Source organism: Ursus maritimus, unplaced genomic scaffold (genome assembly GCF_017311325.1).
Source record: "Ursus maritimus isolate PB19 unplaced genomic scaffold, ASM1731132v1 scaffold_28, whole genome shotgun sequence".
In the NCBI taxonomy this organism is placed as follows: Eukaryota; Metazoa; Chordata; class Mammalia; order Carnivora; family Ursidae; genus Ursus; species Ursus maritimus.
The window spans coordinates 28,667,950-28,680,921 of NW_024425341.1; the positions used below are offsets into that span (position 1 = coordinate 28,667,950).

Below are 12,972 nucleotides of genomic sequence, written 5' to 3' on the forward strand. Positions count from 1 at the left end.
ATTTTGAAGGAAAAGATGATGCTGAGAAGGCCCACATACAACTCGCTGTCAGACAGTTGACTTCATGCTGAGGAAAATGCCACGCTAGCCGCCATTTTACTGCCCTATTTCCAACTGCAATTGCCCAACTCTGCACAGGAGATTAGTAACACCATAGTATTGATCAAGTTCCCTAAAACATTTTCAGAACAAATTCTCAGTACTAAGTATTAGTAGCTAAAAGATCAGAGATTTTTGTGACCAAAGAGGCTTCACACAATGAGAGCTCCATCAGAGGAAAAAACCAAAGAAAATCAAAATCAACACAATTGCTCATCAGAAGATGTGCCCACACCTTCGAATACATGCAAAACAAAACCCGCCTTTACTGTGAATGGCATTCTTTCCTCTTCAAACTGGTAGGGGAGCATTATGTAAAACTGATTATCAGTGATAAGAGACCCCTCATTGTAAGGTAATGGAACTGAATCAGGACTAATCATGCCATGACTCATCCTTATTCTGTTCTTTGGGTCTAAGAAAACTTCGACCCTCTAATTATTTTAAGTAACCAAATACACATTATTTCCTTTGTCCTTAATACATCACTGTGGAAATAAATCCCAGAGTAGTAATGTCTTGAAACTCTGAGCAGAAATCCAAATATCACTTAAAATTTAAACTTATACAAAATACATGCACACATATTCATGTGCAGGGGATATACAAGGCTTACAGAAAAGGATCACAAGAGCCATGTCCGGTATAGAAAGGGAAAGTGCTACTTCAGCACACATTTATTTTTGTGCTTATTTTACACAAAGAAGGTAGAATGCACGGAGCATAGGATACGACGATAGTAACCTTTTCAGCCTTTGTTTCTTTCCTCTTTAAATACAGATGCTGACGGAAAAGATGGATTAGATGCAGTCCACTTTTTCTTCAGTTGGCTGATTTTTTAGAGAATTATAAACCATGAAAGTGAACTGAGTGAATGTGGGAAGTTTACCGCAAGCAGCACCTGAGGCCAAGAAAAGACAAAGTCATCTGGGTAAACAGAGAATGCACATCTTTACAACCAATACAGAAACAGCTTCTTCGCCTGGCTGCTGTGGACCTGAAGTTAACTGAGCCACACGGAAGCATGCTCCGTACTGATACGTTGACTGGCCATGAGAGGAAAGAATGGTGGGGGGAAGCCATTTCTTCGAACCTCAGAATACACGCCGATTTTCTGCTTGTATACACAATGCTGTCTTTGCTACTATGACTTTATGCTGGTTTCATCTCCTTTTCTTAGTAAACATAACTTAGGCAAGTGCTAAAAATTTTATTTCCCTAGCCACTGAGACATGCCCATCATTCAGCCCTAATCCTCCCCTCCCCTTGCTCCCTGTTCTTTTCTGTTCTTCTCCCACAGGAAGAGCTATTTGTCAAGATACTCTGTGTCCAATCCAGTTCACCTTACTGAGGCAGTTTCCTGCTGCCTTCCCCATCTGTGGCAATGGGGGTCTCCTCCCCTGCCCAAACACCTGCACAGTCCCCTTCTAATGCCACTGCTTTAGAGAACCAGTCAATTTTAAATTCATCTACAATTATATAATTGTCATTTTTACATCTTGTTAAATCCAACTTTGAGCCTTCTAAGGTTTACGTTGTAAAATGGAATCAATCAAACTGACTTATTTTAAACATAAAGCCTCCCCTCCCCCCATCACTTTTATTGACTTTGGTATCTCAGTACTTAAGAAAGAATAAGGAATTCCTCAAACAAATTTTTCAAATACAGAACTGTGGGAAGTAAAAGATCAAAGGACAATAATAAGCAGTCTAACCTAATAAGTTATATTGATCAGTAAGCTGTGTATCTTCCTCATCTGAAAATTCACTAATGAGAAGCAGCAGTGGTTGATCTTGAAACACTTTGAAACTGTGATAGGCTCATGTAGAAAGTAAATGAAGCAAAGGACATGCTTCAAATGCAGTGCGAAAATAATTCTGCCAATTTCTTTGGTTTACTAATTAGTAATACAATTTGTACCCTGGAGCCCCAAGAAGATCTAAATGACTGAGACATTAATGTAATAAATGGAAAAGAAGCAGGGAAGATAACTTGTCCCTATCGACCTCTAATTAATAAAAGCGTTTGACTAGAGTAGCCCATGTCAGCAGGCACCGGAGTTGAGCTGAACCTCGTGGCGGACCCATGTCAAAGAGAAGAGCTACGAGCCAAACACTGGGTCCTAAGTACCTGCAGTCAGCTGGGGGGGAGGGGGTTAGGTATATTTAAGCACTAGGGGGGTCTTGACATATCAACAATTAACACTGACCCAATACTTACTCGATATACTCTGTTTTCATTGTATAGGAGCAAAATATACTACAATATTACAGTGAATGTTTTCAACAACATTTACAAGTTCATGCAAATACAAATTCCAAATAAAACTTACCATAACTTCCAGTCACATTGGCACATATCACGGCCCCAAAGAAATTTGGAAAATACTTCTGAATTCTGGAAATCACTTTCTGGCAAGCTACGGTTGGATCTTCTCCTCTTCTCATATATTCTACAGCTTGGTAGCTGATTTAAACAGAGGCAGAACTTTAGTATCACAGAGTCAACAGAGTCCAGATTTGTTACTTGAAGTTAAAAACCTGAAACCATCAGAACTGTCACATTTGATAAGATACGTAAGAGAAGTTAACTCCTGTGAAAGCGTCAACGTGAAGGCAAGCAAACCTTGATACGACGTCTATCTTTTCAACTCATCTGCCCTTCATTTCAAATGAGGACTTCTGTCCCTGGCTGAATAACTGTCACTTAGTAATAACGGCCAGAAGTCCTCAAGAACAGAGCTTATGTTTAAATAAGAAATGGGGCTACAATTAATGGGGGAAATAGTGGGCATGTGCAAGTCATCCAGTTGTAATGATCGTCTTTCCGTAATTAATTGTACACAGTGACTGCCTTTCCTACTTTTATCACAGTTCCTTTACTCAGTGGCCCCGCATAAATTATTGAAATGCATCATAAGTATTCTCATCTGTGAAGTAAAGCAAGAAATATTCTATTTCAGAGGACGATGATGACAAATTATTGCCATCAAAAATGACAGAGGTGAAGGGTATGGAAGCAGAATTTCTAGAAAGCTCTGTGCACACAGAATCAGATGGCCTGGCACAAACAGTTATTTTCTGTCTTGACAGACACCCTCTCCTGTAAAGATCTCGAAGGCTCCTCAACGGGAGAAGTCACACCTTGGTAGAAAGCGCATCAGTATATCGCCATCACCAGTGGCTGCAGCCGCTCCCGCGCTGTCGTCTGCGTACGCACCAGCTCCCGGGACTGGCGAATCTCCTACTCGACTTTGTGAGGGCACAGCACAAAAATTTAGGACAGGAAATCACGTGTGAACGCCATAGTATTTTATGAGATGTTTCAAAAATAGGGGAGGTTTCTATATAGCCACTGATGATTGTTTTAAGTAAATTCTTTATTAGAACAGAGAACAAAGATTTTCATTAGTTTTTCAACGAAGGTTTCCACAAACCTCAGTTGATGTAAGAATTAGATGCTGGCTGGTTAGATATCAAGATGGCACAGATTCTTACAGTGACTATTCAATTCTACCATCCTTTACCATCAAATTTCTGGACTATCTCAATAGGTTCCAATTGGTTTTCCTCAGCTACAATCTATTCCTGCTTTCTCTCTCATGTACCAACATTTTACCAAGGTTCTTCCTTGTAATAAACCTTGGGTGTTTTTCTACTACTTTAAAATAAAATTCAGAAATCCTTAAACTGACTCAGGATCCCCTGCAATGTAGCTCCGGTCTTCCCTGCCCTGGCACCGGACATTCATGCAATTTCTCTTCCAGCTGGTGGGCGCTCTGAACGCGAGCATGTGCTGCCCCAGGCCCATGCGTGCCTTAGTCCAGATGCTCCCTTCCCTTCCTGAGGCTCGGCCTGGGGTCTCTCTGCCGGCCTCTCCCCAAGCAGCTGCCCTGCTTACTCAGACCACCTCCGCCATCACTGAGCTCCACTGCGCTGGCTGCAATGCCCACGCCTCTGGCACTTAGCAGATATGCATTTACTTGCTTTCACATTTATTTATCTCAGCGGCGAGGGTGGGGTCGTGCTTTACATTTTGCATCTCTCATTAGCACCTTGCACATGCTGGTTTATACTCGAAACGTATTTGCGAGATCTGTTCTTTTAGAAACACTAACCCCTGTATTTTGAATTTTATACCATTTGTAGATGTGCCAGCAGCAGTACGTCCCATCTTATGGACTACGACCACACCTAGAGGTAAAAAAAAGAAAAAGAAGAAAAAAATCATTGTAGGTGTCAGCTGTGAGATTTACCTCAAATATAAACAGATACTTGAGCAGCTGGTAATATAAATATCCTCATTCAATGATTTTGGGTAGAAGAAAATAGGAAGCTCAGGAATGCTGAAAATTATACCACTTGCCTAATTTGTACTGTTTCAGAACCCAGTGTCATAGCATCATTTGGCAGACTTTCCATATCCTTACTCTTCAAACTGCTCAGTTACCTTTCAAAGGTAATTCCAGAGAAAGTCATTGACATAGAATAATGGAAATTTTCAACATGACAGCTTGAATGTGGCAAACAACATAAAATTATTTTAAAACTACATATCAAACAGGGGTGCCTGGCTGGCTCAGTCGGAAGAGCATGGGACTCTTGATCCAAGGGTCAGGAGTTTGAGCTCTATGTTGGTGTAGAGATTACTTAAATGAATAAAAACTTAAAAAAAAAACGCTACATATCAAATAAAGATTAAAAATCTGTAAGTGGCTAATCACTAGATTTTAGGGGCCTTGTGTAATTTACCTAAATGTATACAGATACAGTGGAAAGAAAGTGTGTGTGTCTGTGTGTCTGTGTGCACCCACATCTGCATATATGGCCTTACTTGGCAGTGAAAATAGTTAAAATCACCTTCTGGCACATAAATAGGGACGAAGAAGTTAAGAACTACAGAAAGGCAATTAAAAATGGCTGAACTTTAACCATAAAAATTATATAAAAAATTATATACCAATTGTATCATGACCGTAATTATCTCCTGTTTCTTTATGGGTAGGACCGCCTTGCTTTAAGATACTAGGTGGTTTGTAAGGTCCACAGTATTTTGAAGGATCTGGTACAACATTCTGTGAACAAGATTTAAGATTCAGTTTTTAGAAAGGTTCATTTTAGAAACTGGCAAGTAGTCACATACAATGATGAAACATTAGCAAAAAACCCAAAAGATGTCTGGTAACTGAAAGGTACAAATTAAAAACCAAAGATTAGCTAAGTCTTACGTGAACAGATGGATATAATTTTATTTAATACCTAGTCTAATCTCAGAATTACATAATATCGAATAGATGCCTATATTGTCTGGAAAAGATCCCCGATTTTTCTCTTTATGGCTTAAATTCTCCGCACAATGGCAGATATAAATGAAGATTTTTGTATTAGATCTTAATCCTCAAAGGAATTAGGTACACAGCCTGACCTTTAAATTTCAGAATTTGTTCTCTGGGGCCAAAGAAGAATTCTGAGATTTAAAGCAAAATCTATTTTAAAACCCTCTTTATTTCAAAGCTAGGTTCATGTGAACATATTCTAAGTTGTACTCAGATTCCTCTGTGGATTTAAAGATACGAGAAAATGATACAAATTCATAAATTTAGGTTGTGCATATGGATTAGTAGTTAATCAGGAAACCTACTACTCGGGTCTTACTCATTACTGCACTTGCTGCCTCCCCGATCCAGTTTTATACACTAGCCTCTTTCAAATGCTAACCCCAGAGACTCATTGGTTACTCAAAGGTAATTATGATTTGGGAGAAGAAACAGATGAGAGACTAAGGTAGTCCACAGAAGGGTTCTGGATGGCAAAGACAATCCGATTTATGCTAAAAGTCTCACTGATTTAAAGATAAATAATCCCACCACTAACACACCAGCCACCTAATAGTGCAGATCCAGTCCATAAAGGCAAGAAATGGTATGCCTCACACATATAAAATGTAAGAAATATTTTGGACAAATGGTTTCCAAACTTTGATTTTTTTAGACTTGGAACCTTTTGTTGCAAGGAAATACACGCAGAGCAGTTCTGACCGAGGCCACCCCCTCTTGCCCACAGCACAGTGGTCCCTGCTGGAGAACTGCTACAAGGATCCAGGAGTGTTTCACCACGGACGTGCGTGCACGAGAAGCAGCTAAGGCGCCTTCCTGAACATCCACGCCCTGGGAGTCGACCTAAATTGTTGGTTCTCCAGCGCACCCAGGGTGGTAACCAGCACTTCAGGCAACAGGTAGCCGACAGACAGCAGACGGGATGTTGCTTCATATTTTCTAGTGATTTACTTTTAAAAATTGTGTCTACGTACCCTCCAGTAATTTGGCTGGCAATTCCGAGCAAGCCAGTCTGAATGAAGGGCTCGAGAAGTATTGGTAGATAAGTCCTCACTGATAAACCCCATACTTTCAGCAAACGTGGTGGCTGGAGATCAGGAAGAAAGGAAAATTGTAACTTAGTTGAACATTGCCTTCTAAACAAAATACACGTAGAGGAAGTATTCCTGGTCAGTGGTCTCTCAAGTGGGGTACACCATCCCGGGGGCACGTAACGACCTTGAGAAGAATATTCAGACACAAACAGTTTTAAGGTCATAAGTTTCTAAATCTCAACTGCCACATGTCCTTCCTAAGTCTGATCTGCTTGAGACCCTTGGGGTGTATATTGTGACAGTTCTCAGTTGTCTTTTCTGTCTCCCTTCACAATCTCCCTTCTTGTACACCCCTCTCACCAAGCAAGAACCTGACTGTTCTCACGAGGGCGCAATGCCCAGCGTTGAGACACCAAAAAAACGGTCAACTGGACTCCAAGCTTGAGTAACAGATCCTTTTGCTTGTCAGGCAGTTTTTAATTCCGTCTTTGGGCAAACCTGAAGGATGCCTAACTGTGGAGTTATTAACGAATTCATCATTAAAAAGAATTTTTGATTATAGATCACTGTACGATTTTTGGTCTATAACTTGGAAGACGTTCAAGCAAGCGACGCTGCCACAGCAAAACTACTCTGGCAGCCGTCTTTGGACGAGAAGAATGCTCTGTGGTCTCTCACCGACACAACAAATTCAGGGAGAGAAATGCTACCGGCTCATGCTTTGGTCCGGCAATTACCTATCTATAGATAACGAACTAGTTTTTTTTTAAGTCCTATTTTAAAGATGAAGAAAGTGTGAATTTGGAAGTTAAGTAACCTCCCTGATGGTAAACAGATATTAAACAGCTGGAATTTGAACTTATTATTATTAACAGATGGTAAACAGCTGGAATTTGAACTTGGGTCGGCTTTAATCGATTTTATTTTTTCATGGTGAGGAACAGAGACAGAGGGCTAGACAAAGCTTCAGTGTAGTAAAAATATACCTGACTCTCCCACTAACAGCGTGTGTGCTGTATGTTCCAGTACTTTCCGAGCCACACCAATCGCATTTTTAATTCTCCTGAGACCTCCTACCGCTCCTACGTTCATAGTAGTGCTGCAAGAAAAAAAGTGCATAGGATTGATTAAGGTACTTTCGCAGGTTCAAAGATAAAAACAATATTGGTTTATTCCAAGCAATAGTTTTGTAGGATAAACACCACCGTCTAAACGCACACATGACAGCATGTGCAGGAATTTCATACAAATTCCCACAAGCAGACAGATTAAGGAACGAACAACAAATCAATCTGCCACATACTCCAACAGCACTGCCATTCTTAGTTCCTCCTGACTTATTTGAAACGTGGCTTCCAAAAGGGGTTTTAAGGCTTCGGGTCATGCAAACCACAGCTTCTATGGATGGCAGGTCAGCGAAGGTCTACCAGGGCAGACATCTTTTCGTAGCTTGGGATCTTGTGTGTCCTAAGGAGACTACCTACTTCTATGTGATATTTCTATTATGATGATGATTTCCTCTTAATGGAGAGGGAAACTCCTTGTGTTTGGAAAGGCCAGGTACTATAATAAGCTAGGGGTTTTGACCTAACAAAGCTTACACAAGCCTCTGTCTTGCTTTCAGTAGAAGGTTGATCCGTGTTCTTACCCGTCCATGATCATGGCGTCCAGCGTGGTTTCTCCAAGCTCATCGGGACTCCCTCCAAAGCCCACGGTGCCGTCACACTGCTCCCTCTCACACACGGCACAGCCCTGCTCAACTGCATCCAGGGTAGAGCCTCCAGATGCTAACGTCCGCCACGCTGTTAATCAAATCCCAGGAGTGCTGGTTGATATATTGATTTTTTTTTTTTCAGTGCCAAATGCAACAAACCAGAAACATTTTGAGAACTCATATATATATAAAAAAAAAAAATCACACTTACTCTAAGTTAAACAGAATTTTAGCTTAGTAAGCGCCACAAAGGATATAGACAAAACTATATAATGCATCTATTTATGGTAAAGAATTTAAAGACTTTGGCTACTGATATAAAGTGAGGGGTGTTTTTTACTTGCTAATATTTCTATGCTGTGTAAGAAATGTCTTCTCTCCTTCAATTTTATAAGTGAAGCCACTAAAAAGAAGTTGAAAATTCATTAAATCATAGTCTTATAAATTTCTTCTGTATCATTAGATTATTAAAAATATATACAACTGGTACTTTTATTGAGGTAACATCAATCACAGCAAGTGTCAATAACCATACCCTAACAGCAAATAATGACAACGTGGGCTTCGCATGGCTTCATCCTCTAATCTGTACAACAGCTTTTCAGGTAAGTCCTGTACAGCTATTATCCTCATTTTAAATAGGAGGAAGCAGACCCAGAGAGGTTAAGTAACGTGTTCAAGGTCATGCAACTGGTAGGTAGCAGAGCCAGGATTCAAAAGCCATTTTGGCTCCAGTGGCCATGATTTTAGCAGTACTTTGTTCGGTGGAGTTCCATACACTGAGAAGGAAAAAAAAAAAAAAGATCTTTGGTGGTCAAAGTCTTCATTAATAAAATAGAATTCTTTGAAGGGAAGGTGCTATTACTGGTAATTTTAAGTATTACTACTGGACCTACAGGCTTGCAGGTGTATTTCAAGAAGTTCCTGTTTCACTACAGGAGTCCTTTATATGTCCCCTGCCTTGGCCACTGCACTTCCTGTTCTGTCTCCTCCTCACTGGCAATTTCTTTCTCACAGCCTTGTTTTCTCACTTTCTCTGAATCGTATGCCCTGCCTGTAACATACACTTAGCGCCACCAATTCTGGAGCCAATTCTGCCCCCAGTAAGTTTTACTAGCTTACTAGCTTACTTTACTAGCCTCAGATGGGGGAGGAGTCTGAAATTACCCCTGGGGTAGAAGGTCTTGGAATGAATGAGACAAAGATACATGAATAAATGACAAGATCATGGTCTGTGCCGGATTGAGTCAAAGCATAGAACACAGGCACCTAACTCAGATTGGGCATAAGGGCAGTAAATCAAGGAAGGCTTCCTGAAAGAGGTGATAGGTAAGTGGTTTTCAAAATCACTTAGAAAGCTTTAACAAAACAAGACAACACAGAAGTCCTGTTTCCAGCAGTTAAATGAAAATCTCAGGAGGTAGGGCTCAGACACGTGTATTTATAAAGAAGCTATACAGATGATTTTAACAGCCAACCAAGATTGAAATTCTATTCCAGGGGCGAATACGTAATGTCAGTATGTAACAACAACAAAAAGTAAATGTAAAAAGAGTATGTATGCTTTGGGAAAATAATAGCCGTTTGCAAAGCTGCAGTTGAGTTCGGGTACTGGGGAGAACCGAGGGGTCAGAGAGGTGGAGAGATGACAAGAGGCAGTCCCCGTGAGAGAATGGATGTCAGGCAAGACGGCGGTAGGCGCCCCCGGCGGAGTGTGAGCAGGAAGGCCCTAAGTGCTTGTAGGTCAGCAACGGGGTGGAAAACAAGTCGGCGCGAGGCTGAAGAAAGGGCGGATCGTGACGTGCTGAGGATCTGAAAAGCAGCAGTGGCAGGCAGGGCTCGGAGTCCCCTGTAAGAGACGCCGCGGTGCAGGAGGGCCTGGGGGCTGAGGCTGCGGAAGAGCTGGCCCAGGCCCGCGCCAGCCCGCCCGGCCCGCGCCCCTACCCGCAGTGGGGTCAGCCGGCCGGCCGCCACCCCCCGGCCAGCCCTCGAAGCTCAGTCCCCGCTCCCGGCCGCCGCCCCGCACCTGCTTCGGTTGCATTCTTAAAAGGCCAAGTGTTGAGGACCAGGGGCAGAGGGCTGGAGCCGTGCACGAGGCCTGGGCCAAGCAGGAGCGGCACCAGAAGCAGAAGCAGGCTCGACTTCCGTGCCATGGCCGCGCGCCCGGCGGAGAAGGGTCGGGACAGCGTCTCAGCCCGGGGCCCGCCGCCGGGAACCCGTGATCTCCGGCGCCCCGCCCAGCCCGCGCCCTTGGCGGCTCCCTCGGGGCGCGGGCAGTGCTGCCTCTACTCTCGCGAGACCGGGCTCCTCGGGCCGCGGGAACGCGGGAGCCGCGGGCGCTTTCCGGTCTACGGGCGCTTTGACTCAGGGCTATGGGGCTGTTTTAGGTCCTGCGCAAATTTTTAAAATTTTTTGAATAGTTAACCGAATTATTGCTTTCCCCCGTTGTGAAAGGCAGACTGAGCCTGGAATGAAATTATGCAGCCCTGGGTTACAGGACCCTAGGACTATTTTCATTTGGTTTTCTCGTACTGTTCTTTAAATGAAAAGTTGAAGTAGACACATTTCCAAATTCAAATTACTCCGGGATCCCTGGCCTCAGAGATCTGGGGTGGTTATGAGATATGGGTGAAGAGTGCTTGCTTACAGCCACATTTCTGCAGGTTGTGCTCTCGTTGTAAATCCCTGAGCTGAAAGGAGAGGAGACTGGGACTCCGGAGCTCACGGATGTGCCCGCACTCTCTACGTGTCCCTGACACCTTTCAGTGCTAAATACATGTTTGGATTAAGGTAGGACGGAGACTTCGCGTTGGTAAAGGATACACTGACAAATAGTAAAGATTCCGAAAACGATTTTTAAGTAAATATACAATATATGGCGGAAAACTTCATTTGTAAACGTTTACTTACATCTTTTTAACTAATAGGGGAGGTTTGGGGGATTAATAAAAAGAATAGGTAGCCTCTGAATTGTTTCTAGAGCCACAGTTCTTGTAAAGACTTGAGTTGGAAGAAGCAAACGCGTACAGCTGTATTTAATTCGTCAAAAATTAGGTTGCATCCTGATGATGTTGCTTGGCTGACCCACCCATTCAACTCTATTACCCTGAATTTGCATCTTTATATCAGGGAGACTCTTTTCAACTGAGATGGAAATCAAAACATTACTATGTTCTAGATTTAGGGCTGTGTGTCTTTGCAATGTTTTAGTAAATCCTTCCCACGAAGTCTTCAGAATGTTTTTCTTTCCCTCTAGGTACATAGCTTCATTTTAGCTAAGGGGAGAAGGCCTAAAAACGTCCTGTCAAGCTCTGATTATCAATTTCCAATTTGGCTGCCTTCTGACCATAGAGCTACATTAAAAACAATCCTTTTGAATATCTTGTCAGGCCTAAGCTGAGACAAACAGTATATGCTCCTGACCTTATTGAACAACCCTTTAAATATAAGGGGCATCCTCAAAAAAGGTGCAAAAGATATTAGTCTCGCGAGATCCAGATCCGCTCTCAAAGGTAACCAAAAGGGAGAAAGACAGCTTTCCTGAAAACTGGCAACAGCCAGTAGGACCACAGGCCTACTGCTACCACAGGCCTACTCCACAAATGGAGTGCAACTTGCATTCTTGCATAGAAATATTTTTTGGGCTCAAACCTGACAGGTGCCAAGCCAAGTTCTCAAGACACAAAATGAGACAAGAAGGCAGCAGCTGTACCCAGGAGAGAAAGGGCTGACAGCCAGTGGGTTCCTAAAAGCAAATTCATGTGTCACAATTCAAAGATCTAATTCTTGATTTTTTTTTTTTTTTTGGCCTGCCAATCTGAATTTGGAAAGGAAGGGACAAAGTAGAATTTTACCTTCCTCTCTCAACCAGACACCACAGATGGAGATCTGGGAAAGCTGACTTTGGTAAGAATTCTTGCTTTTTGCCAGCTTCTGCCAGTTTTCCTAGGATTCTGTCTGTAGGCTGCAGAGGGAGTGGAGTGTCCCAGCTGGCCTCCTCCTGGTCCTCAGAAACTGTAGAGGAGGAAAAATTTTCTTCCCTCCCCCCTCTATGATAGTGCTTCGCTGAGACGCCTTTTATTCTAGGGCAGCTCCTAAATGAATAAGGTTATCTAAAGTGGTTTAAAGTTCTCCATTGTGGCTGCTGTAATTCAAGATTATTTTTGGTAAGTTTAACCCGCTTGTTCAACCTTAAAACAAAATTTTATTCACCCAAGGCCTCCCACTGGACGCACTCCAGCTTAAGCCTGGTTTCCAAGTCAGACCCGGTCCAGTTTCTAAGGAGCACCGAGCCTGGTTTCCAAGTCAGACCCGGTCCAGTTTCTAAGGAGCACCGAGCCTGGTTTCCAAGTCAGACCCAGTCCAGTTTCTAAGTCAGACCTGACCCGGAACAAGAAGCTCTCAAATGAAGTTTCTGAAGGCTCCTAATGCAAAAGCCGCCGATCCAACAGGACCCACCCAGCACCTCCAAGGGCAGCAAGGAAAGCAGCGGAGCTCGAGGGACTTACAGGTACCATCACGTGGTTGTTCTTCCTTCCGTTCTCTCTTCTGGCACCAGAACTATTAAAAGATAAAGTGAGGCATATTGAAAAATTTGAGTTCATTTGACAAAAATTGGTTCAAATTGGGCAGTATCCAATCTAGCAGACGGAAGGGAGCTCGGAGGAGCTGTGCAGAATCAAAGACTTCTATGTGGAGAACGGGGTGGGGACAAGGAAAATTAGAGTAGGCAAAAAAGTGGGTTAATTACTCCAAGGTTACTTTCCTTTCTGGGATCGGCAGGGGACCA

General features: G+C 42.8%; 1 protein-coding gene across 2 annotated transcripts; it reads right to left on the reverse strand.

The window, feature by feature from the left end:
• Nucleotides 1-745: 745 nt before the first annotated feature.
• Nucleotides 746-10,419, reverse strand: AGA (aspartylglucosaminidase). 2 transcript variants are annotated; one of them, XM_040643362.1, is made up of 9 exons: nt 10,210-10,419; nt 8,118-8,271; nt 7,456-7,568; nt 6,410-6,522; nt 5,060-5,174; nt 4,240-4,293; nt 3,244-3,343; nt 2,433-2,566; nt 746-1,000 (listed from the first exon to the last, which is right to left on the reverse strand). In XM_040643362.1, exons 1-9 carry the CDS (start codon nt 10,334-10,336, stop codon nt 900-902), a joined length of 1,011 nt encoding a protein of 336 aa, XP_040499296.1. In that variant the 5' UTR covers nt 10,337-10,419; the 3' UTR covers nt 746-899. The 2 variants fall into 2 exon arrangements, with proteins under 2 accessions (XP_040499296.1, XP_040499294.1); XM_040643360.1 differs by having other exon boundaries at nt 3,244-3,351; nt 4,218-4,293; nt 10,210-10,418.
• Between the last annotated feature and the right edge of the window lie 2,553 nt (nt 10,420-12,972).